This window comes from Tupaia chinensis, unplaced genomic scaffold, assembly GCF_000334495.1.
Source record: "Tupaia chinensis unplaced genomic scaffold, TupChi_1.0 Scaffold000410_1, whole genome shotgun sequence".
NCBI lineage: Eukaryota > Metazoa > Chordata > Mammalia > Scandentia > Tupaiidae > Tupaia > Tupaia belangeri.
In genome coordinates, this window is record NW_006159915.1 from 2,986,552 (window position 1) to 3,004,432 (window position 17,881).

The 17,881-nt window shown below is 40.5% G+C and overlaps 1 protein-coding gene across 1 annotated transcript in view; it reads left to right on the plus strand.

Moving 5' to 3' along the window:
* The window catches only part of ABCB5 (ATP binding cassette subfamily B member 5), a 170,276-nt gene extending 158,903 nt beyond the window's left edge, over positions 1–11,373 (plus strand). The window contains 2 exon segments of the mRNA XM_027774185.1: positions 8,604–8,750; positions 10,680–11,373. Coding sequence (XP_027629986.1) covers positions 8,604–8,750; positions 10,680–10,877 — 345 coding nt within the window. The 3' untranslated portion in view covers positions 10,878–11,373.
* The last annotated feature ends 6,508 nt before the right edge of the window (positions 11,374–17,881 follow it).

Sequence of the window (17,881 nt, forward strand, 5' to 3'; positions counted from 1 at the left end):
TCTCAGAACCAAGAACCCACTCAGATTTTCCCCATAATACAGGAAGAATTGTTGTCAGTACCCCATTTAATAGATAAAGAGTTCAGTAATTTTGTTAAAGTTGTACAGAAACTGAGACCAGCAGTTAGCATAATGGCTATGTTGCTGGATTCCCACATAGTCGACCGTGTTTTGAGTCTCAGACCCGGTGGCTTAAACTCACACCAGGCGCATGTGTGTGCGTGCCCAAGATCCCGAGAGGAGAATGGAGGAGAAGGGATTGTGGCATGGCCATCCCCCCTTGGGGGTGATTTCTCGCTTTCTGTCTCTCTGTCTTTTTGACGAGCACACACGCCCTATAGCAAAAAACCTCTCAAAAAAAAAAAATAAAAGTTGTACAGAAACTCAGAATTTGGACTTGAATTCCCTATGCTACACTCCCTTTGTGAAAAGAAATGGAGAAGTCATGACCATCAGAGCTCCAGGGTTTCAAAGATGGAGACAGAGGTGCCCTGGCTCCTCGTTTCAGAAGGGTAGCTGAAGCAACCACCACGGTCAGGGACCTCAGGATTGTGTACTCAGACTGACCCTTGGGAACAAGTTATACTCTGACCTGGGTATTTGGGGAAGAAAAATGAAGTGAACTTTGTAGTAATTCGTTGTACTTCCTTTGGATCAAATTAATTTTTCAGAGCATATAATAAAGCCCAGCATCTCCTCCAAATAAAAGGCCACAGTTATGATGTAAAAGTAGCTGAGCAAAAGTATGCAAAAGACCTCTACAGCTCTCTCAGTAAAACTCAGTAAGCCAAAAATATTTAAAACAGGCATAGCAAGAAAGACTTCACATGTAATACATCAAGATATTACTTTTTTATGAGAGATTTTTTTCTATAGAGCACTTACACTTGCCAGAGAGACAAAGACAGAAAGCAAGAAATCACCCCCCAGGTGAGATAGCCATGCAGCAGTCCCTTCTCCTCTATTCTCCTCTCAGGATTATGGGCACACACGCACACGCACCCGGCGTGAGTTAGAAGCCGCCTAGTCCAGGACTCAAACTGTGGTCAAGTGTGGAAGTACCGTGATGTAACCATTATGTCCTCCACTGGTCCCCATCAAGATATTATTCATCTTAATCCTCTCCAAAAAATTACTTAGCAAATTGAAGTCGTATCTGGTTTTCTGAGGATTATGTGTGTGTGTTTAGTTCATTCAAAAAACATTGACAAAATACATTTCAGTTGCAATTTCACATGTACCAAAAACAAAAGTGATATTGATAATGATGGCTTACAAATTAATGAAAACTACAATTTTGCAAAAGATTGTAAACATTTTACATACTAGTGAGACCATTTTTTTAGATAAAGGCCTCTTTTGATAACAGATAACTTAGCAAATACACACTATTGTGAACTATTTTAGATAATATAAGAAAAGTTTTTGATTTGTTTTTCTCTTGTAAATAAGAGTATATCATTTATAATCTTCTTTCTTTTTTAATGTCACACCCACCATCTGTCACCCACTCTCTACCAACCACTTTCCTCCCTTCCTTTCACTAGCATCCACACCAAGTCACCGTCACATCTTTAGATCTCTCAACCTCTGCCGTAAAGTACAGACACTCAGAACAACTTGAGTGGGGATATACAATGTGTATATTTTAAAGTCTAGCTCACTTTGCTCAACATTAAATCTTCTATATTCATCCATTTTGAGTCAAATGATCAGATCTCGTTTCCTGTGGCAGTGTAATATTCCATTCTCAACCCAGTCATCAGTTTTCGGACACTTAGGTTGGTTCTATCTTTTAGCAATTATTATCAATAATGCTACAATAAATATGGATGTGCATTTATCTTTCTGATTAAGTGTTTTTTTACACTTTGGGTAGATATCAAGAAGTGGGATTGCTGGATCATATGGAAATTCTATTTGTAGATTTTTAAGAAATCTTCGTATTATTTTCCAGAGAGGTTGGATTAATTTACATTCACACCAACAGTGTAAAGAGTTCCCTTTTCACCAAAGCCTCGTCAACATTTACCATTATCTTTTTTATCCTAGTCATTCTAACTGGGATTAAATGACATATGGCTCTTGGTCATTTGTTTTAGTTTACTTCAAACTTTATGGTTTAATACATCTAAAATATTCTAATTTGGTTTTTTACTTTTTTTTTTTTTTTGGAGAGGTTTTTTGTTTGTTTGTTTTTTGCCATAGGGGGCGTGCACTAGCCAGACTGACAGAGAGAGACAGAGAGACAGAAAGTGAGAAATCACCCCCCAGGGGGAGTGGCCACGCTGCAATCCCTTTTCCTCCATTCTCCTCTCGGGATCTTGGGTACACGCTCACACGTGCCCGGCGTGAGTTTAAGCCACTGGGTCTGAGACTCAAACCGCGGTCGACTACATGGCAGCCCAGCGACATAGCCATTACGCTAACTGCTGGTTCCCCAAAGTATTCTAATTCTTAAACTTTGCATTCTCTGTCTTCATTTCTCCATCCCAACATCCACACATTTAATCACTCAGTACACAGCTAGTGGGTACTTGTTCTCTGCAAACCACTAGGCCATTATCTAGGGAAGATAACCAACACAAATAAAATGAATCCTCCTCTTAGGAATATAAAGCCTAATGGTTGATATAAACACAGATCATCACATGCAAATAATTAAAATACACAAAGAGTATAAACAAACTACTCTCTGAGCTCAGAAGAGATTGGGGTCACTTCTGGCGGGGGTTTCAAAACAGGCCTTTAGAGAGTTTAGAGATAACCTGAGCATTGATCAAGTAGAATTCCAATAATCAAGGATATAACAAAATACTCTCTATAATGAGGCAGTGGGCATGAGCTGAGTGAAAACATGGAGACATGGGACCCCAGCAGTTAGTGTAATGGCTATGTCGCTGGACTCCCACGTAGTCGACCACGGTTCACGTCCCGGACCCGGTGGCTTAAAACTCACACCGGGCACGTGTGCGTGCGTGCCCAAGATCCCGAGAGGAGAATGGAGGAGAAGAGATTGCGGCGTGGCCATCCCCCCTGGGGGGTGATTTCTCGCTTTCTGTCTCTCTGTCTCTCTCTGTCTGGCGAGCGCACGCGTCCTATAGCAAAAAGCTCTCCAAAAAAAAAAAAACATGTAGACAGAAACTATAGAGTGTGTTCATAAGATGCTAAGCAGTTTAGAAGGGAATAGATTATATAAAAGTATGGTATTTGATGAGCATGTAAAGGTAAAACTGGGCACTTAAATAGCAAGCAAAGAAAACTTAATTTGCTATTACTAAGGAGTCACTGAAGATTTTTGAATAGAGAACGTGTTTGGAATTGGACATTGGAATTAATCATCCAGTGAAATGTGAATGCTGGTATGGAGTGGAAGAGATAAGGGTGTTTGGGAGGTCATTTAGAAGCCATCTCCAGGAAAGTTTTGTTTTGTTTTGAAAGATTTTTGCTATAGGGCACGTGCACCCACTGGAGAGACAGAGAGAGACAGAGAGACAGATTTCACCCCCTGGGTTGAGGGGTGGCCACGCCACAATCCCTTCTCTTCCATTCTCCTCTCCGGATTTTGGGTATGCATGCACACATGCTCAGCATGAGTTTTAAGCTGCTGGGTCCAGGACTCGAACCACGGACAACTACATGGGAATCCAGCAACATAACCATTACACCATCTACTAGTTCCTAAGTCTCTTTTTTATTTCACTTTATAATGACTAATTTAAGCTTTCAAAACCTATCCTGGAGAGACCAGCAGACGGTGTAATGGTTACATCGCTGGACTCCAACGTAGTGGACTGATCTAGAGGCTTAAAACTCATACCAGGCATGTGTGCATGTGTGCCCAAGATCCCGATAGAAAGGGGGAGAAGGGATTTCGGTGTGGCCATCCCCCCTGGGGGGGGTGATTTCTCGCTTTCTGTCTCTCTGTCTCTGTCTTTCAAGCAAGTGTACGTGCCCTATAGCAAAAATCTCTCTTTAAAAAGGCTTAAAATAATCATAATAAAGTGAAATTTTAAAATGAAATAGATTTATAAGATACTGTGAAAGCGGAAATGCCAACACTTAGTTCAAGATTGCCTGTGGAAAGTGAGCAAGGGAAGTCTGCTGGAGTGAAACTCATAGATCAGCAAAGAGAATGTAACAGAAGGATGCTCAGAGAGCCCCACACTGCAGATGTTTTAAACTGGATCTTGAACATTGAATAGGAGTTGAGGCAGAGAAGGGTGAAGTCATCCTTAGCAGACAGAATAAATTCATACAGACACATACATGTGTAAAAGGATTTGGGTTGTTTGCGGAAATCTTAAAATCCTGGAGCATAAGTTATACAGTGAGAAACTGGGAAGAAGAACCCAAATATGAGCAGAGATTAAATGTGAAGGTGCAGAATACCAAGCTAAAAAGTTTAGGCTTTGTCTTATTAGAAATACAAGTCAGGGGCCAGCAGATGGCCTGGTGGTTAAGGCAGTAGACTCCCACATGGCCAGCTATTGTTCAAGTCCTAGGCCTGGTGGCTTTTTATCCCTCTCTTATGAGCACATGTGCCCTGCAGCAAAATTTTAAAATGCTAATAATGATAAATAAAATTAAATAATTCTTAATAAAGAAATAAATATTGGAAAAAAGAAAGAAAGAAATACAAGTCAAGCCAGCAGATGGTGTGGAGGTTAAGGCTACTGGATCCTACATCCAGTTGTAGGCTGACTGCACAGTTCTAGTCCTGAACCTGTTGGCTCAAAAATCATGTCAAGCATATTTGTATGTGTGCCTAAAATCATGACAGGAGAATGAAGGAGAAGGAGTTGTGGTGTGGTCATACTTCCTAGGGGCTTTTTTCACTTTTTTTCTCTCTTACTGTCTTGTTCTTTTAAAATCATGCACCTTAAACATTTATATTATAAAATGATATGATCAAAATGACCAGAGAGAGAGAGAAAGAAAGTAGGAAAGTAAGAAAGCAAGCTGCCACATCCAGGATTTGAACCACGATGGACCATGGGAGAAGCCAGCACCATACCCCCTGCTGGTCTCCTATCAAATAATCATTATTATCCCACCTGAAATGAGTAATTAAATATATCTGCCCAAATGTTTATGTATTTGATTCCAGTTGCTGCCCTAGCCCTTTGTGGGGAAAATAGATCATATATTACATATTATACATTAAATGTAGGTAATATGTAATATACATGTACATGCTATATATAATGAATAAAATTTTTTTCTTAAGATTAAAAAAAAAATCAGGACCCAGTTTCAGTGACACAAATGGTAGCTAGATAAGACTGTAGCCACAATGGAGGCTTTGGTTCCTGGACCAACTTGAACAGGCCAGGTACAGTGGTGAGATTTTATATATATATATATGTAAAATTTGAGGGACCGGCAGTTGTTGTAATGGCTATGTTGCTGGACTCCCATGTAGTCAAGCGCGGTGTGAGTCCCAGACCCCGTGGCTTAAAATCATGCCAGGCATGTGTGCATGCGTGCCCAAGATTCTGAGAGGAGAATGGAGAAGGGATTATGATGTGGCCATCCCTTCGGGGTGATTTCTCGCTTTCTGTCTCTGTCTTTCTGGCGAGTGCACACACCCTATAGCAAAAACCTCTCCCAAAAACTAAAATTAAATTTAAAAATCTTAAACATGTATAGCCCTAAGGATTTGAGGTAAGGGACCGTGAGCCTCTGAAAGCCCAAACCAAAAGGGTGAAGAGCATGGAGTCAATCTGGAGCAGGCTGAGTTTAATGCCTCTATGACATCTCTCATGGAGACATCATGAAGAAATTTGGAAATATAAGTCTGGGGCATGGGAGACATATTGAAGCAGCCCTCTTGATCCCAAGGATCTTCTGGCCAATGCCCGAACCCCACAATATCACACAATGGCAGTTCTCAGTCAAGCAACATGATGGGACTTTGAGTAGGACTTTGACTACTGGCACCATCCTGAAACTCAGACCTAGTGTCTGCAGGTTTCTTCAGGATTCTGCATTTGGTTTAGGATCAGACTCTTTCTGGTTTCTCTTCAAGAGCCAGCTGACACTTAGCTCCAGGTTCATGAGTTTTAGCCTCTTGAGGTGCTCATAAGAGAGGTGACTGCAAGATATTCCCATGCCAATGCCTGCCAGAAAATTGATTTAGATTTTTGGTTAAACAGAAAAGAATGGGACAGTATAGTTCTTCATTTGAAAACAAAAACAGAGGGCCAGCTGGAAGTATAGTGGTTAAGGGAGCTGGAACCCACATAGCAACTAGTTAGAGTCCTGGGCCTGGTGGCTTGAAAAACACACCAGGTACATGTGCGTGCATGCCCAAAATCCTGAGAGGAGAATGGAGGAGATGCGAGTGTGGACTGGCCATTCCCCCTGGGAGGTGGTTGGTCTCTATTTCTCTCTTCTCTCTTTTTCTCTGGCAAGTACATGTGCCCTGTAGAAAAACAAAAACCAAAATCCCTTCTATTTAAATATATTCAGTGGGCCGACAGGTGGCGTGGTGGTTGAGGCACCAGACTCCCACATGGCCAACTGTAGTTTGCATCTCGGACCTGGCAGTTTGCTTTCCTTCTCTCTCTGTGTGTGTCTCTTTTTCTCTGGTCAAAATGTTTAAATAATAATTAATTAATTAATTAATTTATTATTATTTTAAATATATATATACTTGTCTTTAGATCATTATTGAGACAATATGTAAATCCACATTTATCATCTATTCTTCTTAATGATCAGCAAACAGTGAATTTAACTTTTATCAAATTCTTAAGTTTTACCTTCCTGCAATCCAGAGAAGGCCAAGAAATGCAAAGTGATTCCTAAATTTGTTCTGTATCTTCTTCAGCTACACTAGAAGAACCCATGTACAATTTAAGCTAGACTGACAAAAAGGGCTCCAAGTCCAATATCATTCCCATCTCCTCTCCCAATTTTTGGTTTAAGGTTACATCTTCCTATTTCAGAGAGAGCTTTGCAAGTGTTTGGAAATGAATGACATTTGTTTTATCTGATTGTTCTACCCTATGATACTACATTTAATAAAAGGCATTTTAGGAGAAAAGGACCCAGCCTGCTGTTAGTTTCAAATAAATCAGAGGAAACAGAGAAAATTTGTATTCTTTGTAGAGCATTTACTTCAGAAAACACACTCACGGGGCTTTAATACTCTGGACACACATGGTTTGATATAAAGCAAGCAACAGTAGATTTTAAGCTGAAAAGCAGACTTTGAGATGAAGCAGATACATTTCTTAGAAGGTTCTATCACAAGCTCTTGATACCCGTCCTGCCTGAAGTCAGCTCCTGAAGGTAGTCAGAGATGGAGGGAGAGGCAGTTCATTCGGTCCTCTCTAGGGTCTGAAACAACATGAACAGCACTGAACCACATGCCGTGTCTTCTCAGAGATGTTGCTACAGAACTGTCCTTTGGAAGGTTGTACAGTTAGACTTGCTTTCTTTTTTCTTCCACTTTTTAAAAGAATTATTTACATTTATTTATTTGTTTGTTTGTTTGTTTTAATTAGTTATAGGGCACGCATGCTCACTAGAGAGACAGAAAAGGAAAGGGAAAAAACAAGATCCGGGACTTGAACCATGGCCAGCCATGTGAGAGTCCAGCACCAGGCCACCCGCTGGCCACTTGCTTTCTTATGGAGCTGATCCATCCACACATTCTTGCCTGGATGCCAATGGCATCCAGTGTCTCTTAGTCAAGAGCTACTAGAAAGCAGTGTGAAGCTTTGGAGAGAAGCAGAGTCAATGGGGCAATCTAGAAAGCAAACAGGAACCTGCTTACCCCATCTGAACTGACTAGTTGTGATTTAGGGGATTGTGGTGGCCTCAGGAAATACCTTTACCTTCCATGAAAAAACATACTGGAAAAGGGGGAGGCACAGCAGGTGGCATGGTGGTGAGGCACTGGACTTCCCACATTCTTACTTTCCCTCTCTGTCTCTGTCTCTGTCTCTCTCTCTTTCTGGTGAACACATGTAATTATTTAAAAAAATAAAAATAAAAAAGTAGGAGAATTATGGAAACACTGTGAAGTATTAAATGTCACCTTTAGCCCTTGGCCTTAAAAGGTCAATGGACTGTTTCAAGATACCAACCTAACTTATTTCTGGGAAAATATATACACCATACACTGGAAACAGCATCCAGTATCTCTCTGTAGGAATGGGTCCACAGAGGTTTAGTAATAACCAAAGTGAAGGTATCCAATAATTTTCTCATTTTTAAAAATGTTTTGAATAATTTAGACCTGACAACAGAATGTAATGTAACTTGAGGGAAAAGGATTTGTATTTACCGTGAACTTTCTCTCTCCAGTAACTTTTTTTCTTATGCTTTAATTTGAAAAATTCCTTTGTAGAAGCATAATAGCAAAGGTCTGCTATTTGTGATCAGATTAGATATGTAAATGAGATGGTAGCGTTTTCTTCTGGTTTAGCGTTTATTTGCAACAAAGCCGAAGAATAGATTTCAGCACTTGTTGGGACACAAATTTTTCAAGAGCAGCAAAATTTGAAATATTTAGATGGTTCTCGCCCACAGTTGTCATGCTAATTTAAATAACCAAGCTTCGCTTTCTTAATTGCATGTTCCTGTAATAGAAATACAACACACAAGTTGGACTGAAAGGAACACAGCTTTCTGGCGGCCAGAAACAAAGACTAGCTATTGCAAGGGCTCTTCTCCGAAGACCGAAGATTTTAGTACTGGATGAGGCCACGTCCGCCCTTGATAATGAGAGTGAAAAGGTAAGATCTTCGTAGATGTGTAAAAGAGTCCTCTACACTGCCACGTCAGAACCCACTAATTTTTCCGCCTTCTACACAGTTATCAGCTTGGTTTGAAAAAAGAAACAAGGAGGCAGAGGACATATGGCGGTATACCTACATGGCAGACTTCTTCAGAGGTCCCATTTTGCTATGTCCTTGTCTCCTAGTAGGTTCTCGCACATACTAGGCACTTATTTAGTAGATGAACATTGAATGAAATGAATGATAATAATATTTATCAAGTGTTTATTATGTGTTATTACCTCAATCCTCACAACACCTTGATAAATTAGCTTCTTTTATCAACACGCCCATTTTACAGATTAGCACCCTATAGGTTTAGAAGGTTAGACTTCCCTAAAAGAGGGTGTCAGACTTAAGAACCAAGGCAGTTAATCCAGTTACACATGATTGTTTTTGGTAATTTTTTTTTTTTTTTGGATAGGTTTATGCTATAGGGCACATGAGCTTGCCAGAAAGACAGAGAAAGACAGAGACAGAAAGCGCGAGATCACCCCCCTGGGGGGATGGCCCTTCTCCTCCATTCTCCTCTAGGGATCTCAGGCATGCACACACATGTGCCTGGTGTGTGTTTAAGCCACTAGGTCTAGGACTCGAACAACGGTAGACTACATGGGATTCCAGCGACATAGCCATTATGCCAACTGTTGGTCCCATTTTTTGTAAATAATTATCATTGATTCCCAAAGAGCCAGTATGTTACAAATAAATAAATAGAAAAACAATACATTACTTTTGAATCAAGACCTATCTGGGCTGTAATCCTGGATTCATCAATTACTAGCAGTGTGAGCTATACTCTTCAACCTTGGTTCACTTCTGGAAAAAACCTCCACCTTACAAGGCTATTAAAAGCATTAAAGTTTCATTGGAACTGTCTATAGAACAAATATTGGTTAACATTTCCACTCCCATTTCCTTTTGTGTTTGTTTGTTCATTTGCTATAGAGCATGTATGCTTGCTGGAGACAGAAAGGGCAAGTGAGAAATAGCACCCCCTGGGGTGGGGAAGATGGCCATGCCACAGTCCCTTCTCCATTCTCCTCTCAGAATTTTGGGCACACACACACACACATGTGCCCAGCACAACTCTCAAGCCACCAGGTCTGGGACTCAAACTCTGAAGCTGGCCGTTTGGAATCCAACCTCCTTAACCTCCGGGCTATCTGCCCTTCATTCTCATTTCCTTTATATAAGAGGTTAAAATACATCTTGTTAGCTGAGATTCTATTTTAGTCAAGACAGTTCTTTTTTTTGAGAGAGAGAGAGAGAATTTTCCCATAGGGCATGTGAGCATGTGCACTCGCTGGACAGACCTAGAGAGACAGAGAGACAGAAAACAAGAGATCACCTCCCAGGAGGGATGGCTGTGCCACAGTCCCTTCTCCATTCACCTCTCGGGATCTTGGGCACACACGCACATGGCATGAGTTTAAACCACCAGGTCTGGGACACTCAAAACTGCGGTCGTCTATGTAGGAGTCCATTATGCAATCTATTGGTCCCTAGTCAAGACAGTTCTGCAGTTAAGTCCTACCAAAAAAGTATATGAGAAGATATTAGGTAAGTAAATTAAACAATTCTATGTAGGTGTGGAGATACTACTTACTGGCTTTGAATTTATAACCATTTATTTACATACAGATAGCCACTTCACTTTTATTCATTGTCACAAATGCTTTTCCAACTGAATGTCTTCCTTAATGGATCTATAATGATTTTTCCTAGATTTCTGTTGAACAGTGCGTATTTCACAAGTAGGGCCATTCTTTGACGGATCAGCAAATAAAGCAAAGAAGGTTATTGGATTACCATAATTGATTTGATTTAGGAAAGTTAATTAGCATCTGACCCAAAATGGCCATCATGGGTCCTTTTCTCTTCCAGGTGGTTCAACATGCCCTTGATAGAGCCAGAAGAGAGAGGACGTGCCTATTGGTCACTCACAAACTCTCCACAATACAGAATGCCGATTTGATAGTGGTTCTGCACAATGGAAAAATAAGGGAACAGGGAACACATCAAGAACTCCTAAGAAATCGAGACATATACTTTAAATTAGTAAACGCACAGTCAGTACAGTGATGCTGTTGAGTTAGCACATATTTTGATTTTTGTGTAATGCCAGGAAAGAGTACTTAGTAATTACTTGGCATGCTTTCATCTCTTTTATTGCTTATATCAATACCTAAAATCATGCTCCTCAACTACAGGCATGTTCTGTTCACACACCATCTTCCCTTCAGATTTTTAAAAGGAAAAAAATGTTAAATTCATGTGAATGAGATAATGCTTGTATTCTTCATTTTATAAAACTGATCTAGCACATATGTTTGTAAAGCAGTTTTCTGTAAAGTAAATCCATTCTCCCATCAACTTCTGCTATAAAATTGGAACCATGTTCCCAGGGGAAAAATTATCCAGTTAAATAAATTGAAAGGCTTTAACAAAGAGAGATTAAGATGTGCTTGGGCCTGTGGCATTGCATGGGAGTGTCTTTAAATTGGAACTTTGAAAGTTGTGTAGTACCTTTTTCTCCAGAACATAGAAATTTATCATATCTCTCTTAATAAATATCCACAATTGAGGTCCAGCAGGTGGCACTGTGGTTAAAGCACTGGACTCCCACATGACTGACTGTGGTTAGAGTCTCAGACCCAGAGCTTGAAACTCACATTGGATGTGGCATACGTGCGTGTGTGTGTGTGTGTGTGTGTGTGTGTGTGTGTGTCCAAATCCCAAGAGGAGAATGGAAGAGAAGGGATTGCATATCTCTCCAGTGCATACACCCTATGGAAAAAAAAAAAGATTTTCTAAAATTTTATTGTATCCCTTTTAGGGGGAATAAGGAAGGTCAATATATATTCTAGGAAAGGAAATATACTAGGTCATTGGGAAATTCATGATGTATTTTTCTTTGTTTTTCTATGTAAAAATGCATCATGACTTTTCTGACAACCTAACGAAATGTCAGGGCCAGCAGGTGGCGTGGTAGTGAAGGCACTGGACTCTCATAGGGCCAACTGCGGTTTAAGTTCTGGACCTGGCAGCTTGCTTTCTCACTTTCCCTCTGTCTCTTTCTGGCAAATTAAAATAATAATAATAATAATAATTTAATTAAATAAACATTTTTGAAGGAATTTTTATTTTGCTATAGGGTTCATTCTCTGGAGAGATAGAGACAGAAAGCAAGAAATCACACCACAGGGAGGAGGGCCATGCCACAGTCCCTTCTCCTCCACCCTCCCCTCGGGATTTTGGGCATGTATGCACACGCCCAGCATGAGTTTTAAGCTGCTGGGTCTGGGAATGGAACCGTGGTCGACTTTGTGGAAGTCCAGCTACATAACCATTATGCCATCTGCTGCTCCCTAAATACTTTTTTTTAAAAAGGATGTAAAATGTCTGGCAGAATTAGGTAGCTATCTTCTGTGTCACCATTAAGTGCTTCATATGATCCTTTCTGAAAATTTCATTATTCCAGGTTTTGGGTTTATATGGATTTGTGTATAAACACTATTTACTTAAAATAATAGCTATTTCTATTGTGAATAAAAAATTAAAATGTCTTTTTTATTATTATCTAATCAAATTGTATGTTTACATTTTGTATATTCTTTATCATATGTATGTATGATTTAAAAATTCTAGGACAACCAGAATTAAATAAAATTAAATAAATAGTGGCTAAGGCAGCTGGGTTCTACATGGCTGACTGCATGATTTGATTCCTGGACCCAACACCTTGAAAAACATTCTGGCCTGGGACCAGCAGTTGGCGTAATGGCTGTGTCGCTGGACTCCCATGTAGTCGACCTCGGTTTGAGTCCTGGACCCGGTGGCTTAAACTCACGCCGGGTGCATGTGCGTGCGAGCCCACGATCCTGAGAAGAGAATGGAGAAGGGATTACAGCATGGCCATCCCCCCCTGGGGGGTGATTTCTCGCTTTCTGTCTCCTGTCTCTCTCTGTCGTTCTGGCGAGTGCACATGCCCTATAGCAAAAACCTCTCTAAAAGAAAATAATAAAAAGAAAAACATTCTGGGCACATGTGCATGCATGCCCAAAATCTTAAAAGGAGAAATGGAGGAAGGACTGCAGTGTGACTATTTTTCATGAGGGAGGCTTTCTTGCTTTCCCTCTCTCTTTCTCTCTCTTTTTTTTCTCTCTCTCCAGCAAGCACATGTACCCTGTGACACGCGCCCTATAGCAAAACCTCTCCAAAAAAAAAAGTTTAAAATTACTGTACTGTTCTTTTTTTAAAAAAATTATTTATATATATAAATGTGTGTGTGTGTGTGTGTGTGTGTGTGTGTGTGTATAATTTTTTTTTTCAATTTGACCAGATTGAAAGAGAAAGTGAGAAAGCAGAGAAAGCAAGCCACCAAGTCTGGGACTTAAACCACAATCAGATCAGCCATGTGGGAGTCCAGTGCCCCAACACCACACCACCTACAGGCCCCTGATGTACTGTTTTTAAAGTTGTTTGCAAAAAATATCTTTTGCATCAAAACAATAATTTTAATGGAATCATTTTCTCCCACAGTTATTCCAATCAACCATGGAATTACTTATTTCAAAGAGCTCAAAATTTTAGGAATTCTTACAATAGTTATTTTTAAAGTAACAATTATTCGTGCACATCTTATTCGTTTTATAAGTCTGAACTTTTAAATTCTTGAACTTTTTCTTAAATAGGGTGTTCTATAGCCAAAAAAGAAGATAAATTAGGAATTGATATTCTTATCTAAAAAGAAAGAAATGAAATGGTACTTTAGCAGATTTAAATCTAGGTTTTTAAGTTTTAAATCATTCACATTCTTTTACATTAATTACTAAATAAGAATATATTTAAAGTTTATAGCTCACAACTTGGTATTTACCAAAGAGCTGTAAGATTATTCAGGTCGCCTTAGACCTTTTAGTGCCTTAGACTTAGTAGACAGTAAGTATCAGTTTGTTCGGTTCGAAAACACAAAAATCATGGCAGATAATATGCATTATGGGTACCAAGATAAGGAACCTACATTTACAGGGGAAAAAATGATCCTATGGGCTACACTTCTTTCGTTTCAGCTTTCAGGATTATCCTCTCTTTGTCATGGGTATTATCAGCATTGGATACTTTATTTTTAATTTACCTATTAGGTAGTTTACTTCAATTTAAGTCCATTAAAAAAAGCTTTTTCTTTCCATTCATATGGCAATTTTAATTTTAGTTCAATTAATTTTTTCTTTTAGTTCATTTTAGCCATTTTTTTTAAAAAAAGAAAAGTCGTTTAATAAATTGACATGAAAGTACACTCCCAAGAGGTAGGAGTGGGCCTGAGCATACAGAGAAAGAATGGCTCAAAAAGGCCCCAGCAAGTACTTTCTGCAAGATTTATCATTTTTTCATCTCTGACATGTTGGTTGATCATTGGCTGGGCCCATTGATTCTTCTCTTCTCATTGGCTGTATCAAATGTGGCTGGGCCCACTGTCCCATCTCATTGGCTATATCAAATGTGGCTTCATCAGCTAGTCATCCCCCACTAGAAAACTTCTGCCTGCATCACTGTGGGTGGGGAATTTTCTGCTCTGATCTAGCCACATAGGCAGATCCTCCTGCCCCCTTTCTTGCTTCCATTTCACAGCTTTCATCTGCCTCGTTTTTCCCGAGAGGGATTATCCCCATAAAACTGTTTTTAAAAAGAATTAGTTTATTTCATTTTATTTATTTATTTTAATTTGACCAGAGAGGGACAAAGTGAGAGAGAGATGGGGAAAGTAAGAAAGCAAACCACCAAGTATAGGACTCAAACCACAGTCAGCCATATGGGAGTCCAACACCCTTAACCCCAACACCATTTGCCAGCCTGATCCCCATAAACCTTTTGGGGGAGTTGAAGGTTGGGTGGTCCGTCTTCTATAACTGTTTCATGCTGGAAAGGGGCATTGGCCCTACCTATCAGGGATCATGGAACTTTTGCCCTATGTGATCTAGGTGGGAAAGCGGGGCCAGGGGTAAGACAGTGAGGTAGTCCTGAGGTGTGTCATGGAGAGGGCTGTCGTCGGTGTTGGACCACTCACAGCAGCAAGATTCAGCGGAGGTATCAAGATGTTGATATCCCTGGGAACCAGCAGTTAGTGTAATGGCTATGTCGCTAGACTCCCACGTAGTCAACCGCGGTTCGCGTCCCAGACCCGGTGGCTTAGACCTCATGCCGGGTGCAGGTGCGTGTGTGCCCAAGATCCCGAGAGGAGAATGGAGGAGAAGGGATTGCGGCGTGACCATCCCCACTGGGGGGTGATTTCTCGCTTTCTGTCTCTATGTCTCTCTCTGTCTGTCTGGCGAGCGCACGCGCCCTATAGCGAAAACCTCTCCAAAAAAAAAAAAGATGTTGATATCCCTGTTGTTCGATCATTTGCAATTTTCTAGACTAGGATTTTCAAGTTTTTCAGCAGGGACAGATGCTGGAAAACTTAGCTATGGGACTGGAGTAAAGTCTTCACTATGGGATTGGAGTTGGCTAAAGCAGCTGACTACTGGCCTGGCTGGCCACAATACATGTTGCAAGATGGCTTCTGTGATGAAATTCAGGTTCTTGGTGTTTTGGACAAAGAACTGAACAAAACACGCCAGAGAAAAAAAAAAAAAAAAAAAAAAAAGGTAGTTTATTAAGTAGAAGCAAAAGTACACTCCTGAGAGGTGGGAACAGGCCTGAACAGACAGAGAGAAAGTAGCACTAAAAGTCTAATTTTTAGCCTTTCATCACAGTGCAGAAGTTAATGTTATGTATTTGACTTTGAATAAATTGGTATGGGTGCCAGCAGGTGGCATAGTGGTTAAGACGCTGAATTCCTACATTGTGGACCACAGTTCAAGTCCCAGACCTGGTGGCTCGAGAATCATGCCAGGTGCATATGCATGAGTACCCAGAGTCCTAGGAGGATTATGAAAGAGAGAGGATGCAGCATGGCCATCCCCTCTGGGGGGATGACTTCTCACTTTCACTCTCACTGTCTTTCCCTGTGTCTCTCTGGGGAGCTCACACTCTACGGCCAAAATCTTAAAGAAATAAAAAGAATAATTTGGTATGAGCACACGTTGCCTAATTTCCTTTAGATCTTTGTGGGCCTAATTTTCCGTAAGGTTGTTATCTACATAAGACCTATCTCCTAGTCTCAAGGACTTCCAGTATAAAAACCCAGTATGGGTTTCTGACAGCCATACAACATTCAGATTCACTTATTCAGATTAACCTCAATCCAAACTTTTCTGAGCATCCTTGTCCTTTGCTTCTCTTCTTCTGTGCTTGGATACAGTTATAAAACACGGGATGGGAGGAACAGCAGTTGGTGTAATGGTTATGTCATTGAACTCCCATGTAGTCGACTGTGGTTCAAGTCCTGGACCTAGTGGCTTAAACTCATGCCGGGCACATGTGCATACGTCCCCAAGATCCTAAGAGGAGAATGGAGAAGGGATTGTGGCGTGGCCATCCCCTGTAGGGGGGTGATTTCTCATTTTCTGTCTCTGTCTCTCTCTGTCTTTCCGGCGAGCACACGCGCCCTATAGCAAAAACCTCTCAAAAAAGGGGGGGGATGGGAAAAATGAAGAAAGAAAAAGAGAGAGAGAGATAGAAAGAGGGAAAAAGAAGAAGAAAGAAAGAGAACAAAACAAAAACTTCGTCTAGGAAATCCTAAATACAGCAAAGACAGCTGTTCAGAGGTCAGGGTCCATGATGGAGTCATCGACGTTAGTGTGTTATGGCAGCTCTCAGGTATCACAGTGCCTTATCCCTGAAAATACCCTGGCTTCCTGGGAGGGAGGGCTGTTTAGTGAGTCTCAGAATAAATGAAATATCAATGGGGGTACCAGCAGAAGAGAAAAAGAGTTTTCAAAGATGAGTTATAGATACAGCACAGATGTAAATGATAAATTTATAAAACAAAAAGATACCACACCTGTTTTAGAATTAACCCAGCCAACCTATTTTATATCTTGCCACTCCTTAAAACAAGTTGTGGTGTGTTCTCATGTTAAGTCAACTTAGGTCATAACTAATAAACTGATTTTCAGCCTACTCAATGTGTCAGTTCCATAAGATGCAGTTTGTCGTGTGCTTTGCTTATGACCTATCCTCTGAAAATATCTCCTATGCTATTGTCAACTTACATATGCATTATTTGATTCTGAGCCTTTCTTCCAAGAGGGTTTGTGGAGTGGAATCACTGATGGATTGACAGTTTCACTCGAAAGAAACGGTCAAGGGCCAGCAGGTAGTGTGGTGATTACGGGTGCTGGACTCCCACAGGCTGACCTCGGTTTGAGTCCCAAACCTGGCAACTTGCTCTCTCACTTTCCTTCTCTCTCTCTCTTATTCTATCCCTCTCTCGTCAAATGAAAATAAATAAATATAGTTAAATAAAAATAATTCTTATAAAAAAAGAAACAGTCAAAGAGACCAGCAAATGACATAATGGTTACATTGCTAGACTCTCATGTTTTCTACCACGGTTCGAATCCTGGACCCTGTGGCTTAAAATTCATACTGACGGTCTGCGTGCATGACTAAAATCCCAAGAGGAGAATGAAGGAGGGATTGTGGCATGGTCATCCCTCCCTCGGGGTGGAGGGGAGGTGATTTCTCACTTCCTGTCTCTCTGTGTCTTTGTCAAGCTCATGTACCCTATTGCAAAAATCTTTCTTTAAAAAAAAAGAAAGAATCAGAGAAGGAAACAGAGAAATGAGATTAGAGGGTTTGGTATATACAGTAGCTTTCAAGCCTTCACTTATTTCCCTACCATTAGTAATAATTACCAGAAGTTCAAAAGCTCATTTAAGAATCTTAGTTTAGGGGCTGGCAGGTGGCTTGGTTATTAAAGGCGTTGGGCTCCCACATGTCTGACCGCAGTTCAAGTCCTGAACCTGGCGGCTTGCTTTCTCACTTTCCCTCTCTGTCTCTCTCTGACTGAACTGGAAAATAATAATAATAAACAAATTTAAATAAAAATAATTTTTAAAAAAAGACTCTTACTTTAGGGACCAGCAGTTAGCGTAATGGCTATGTAGCTGGACTCCCATGTAGTTGACCATGGTTCGAGT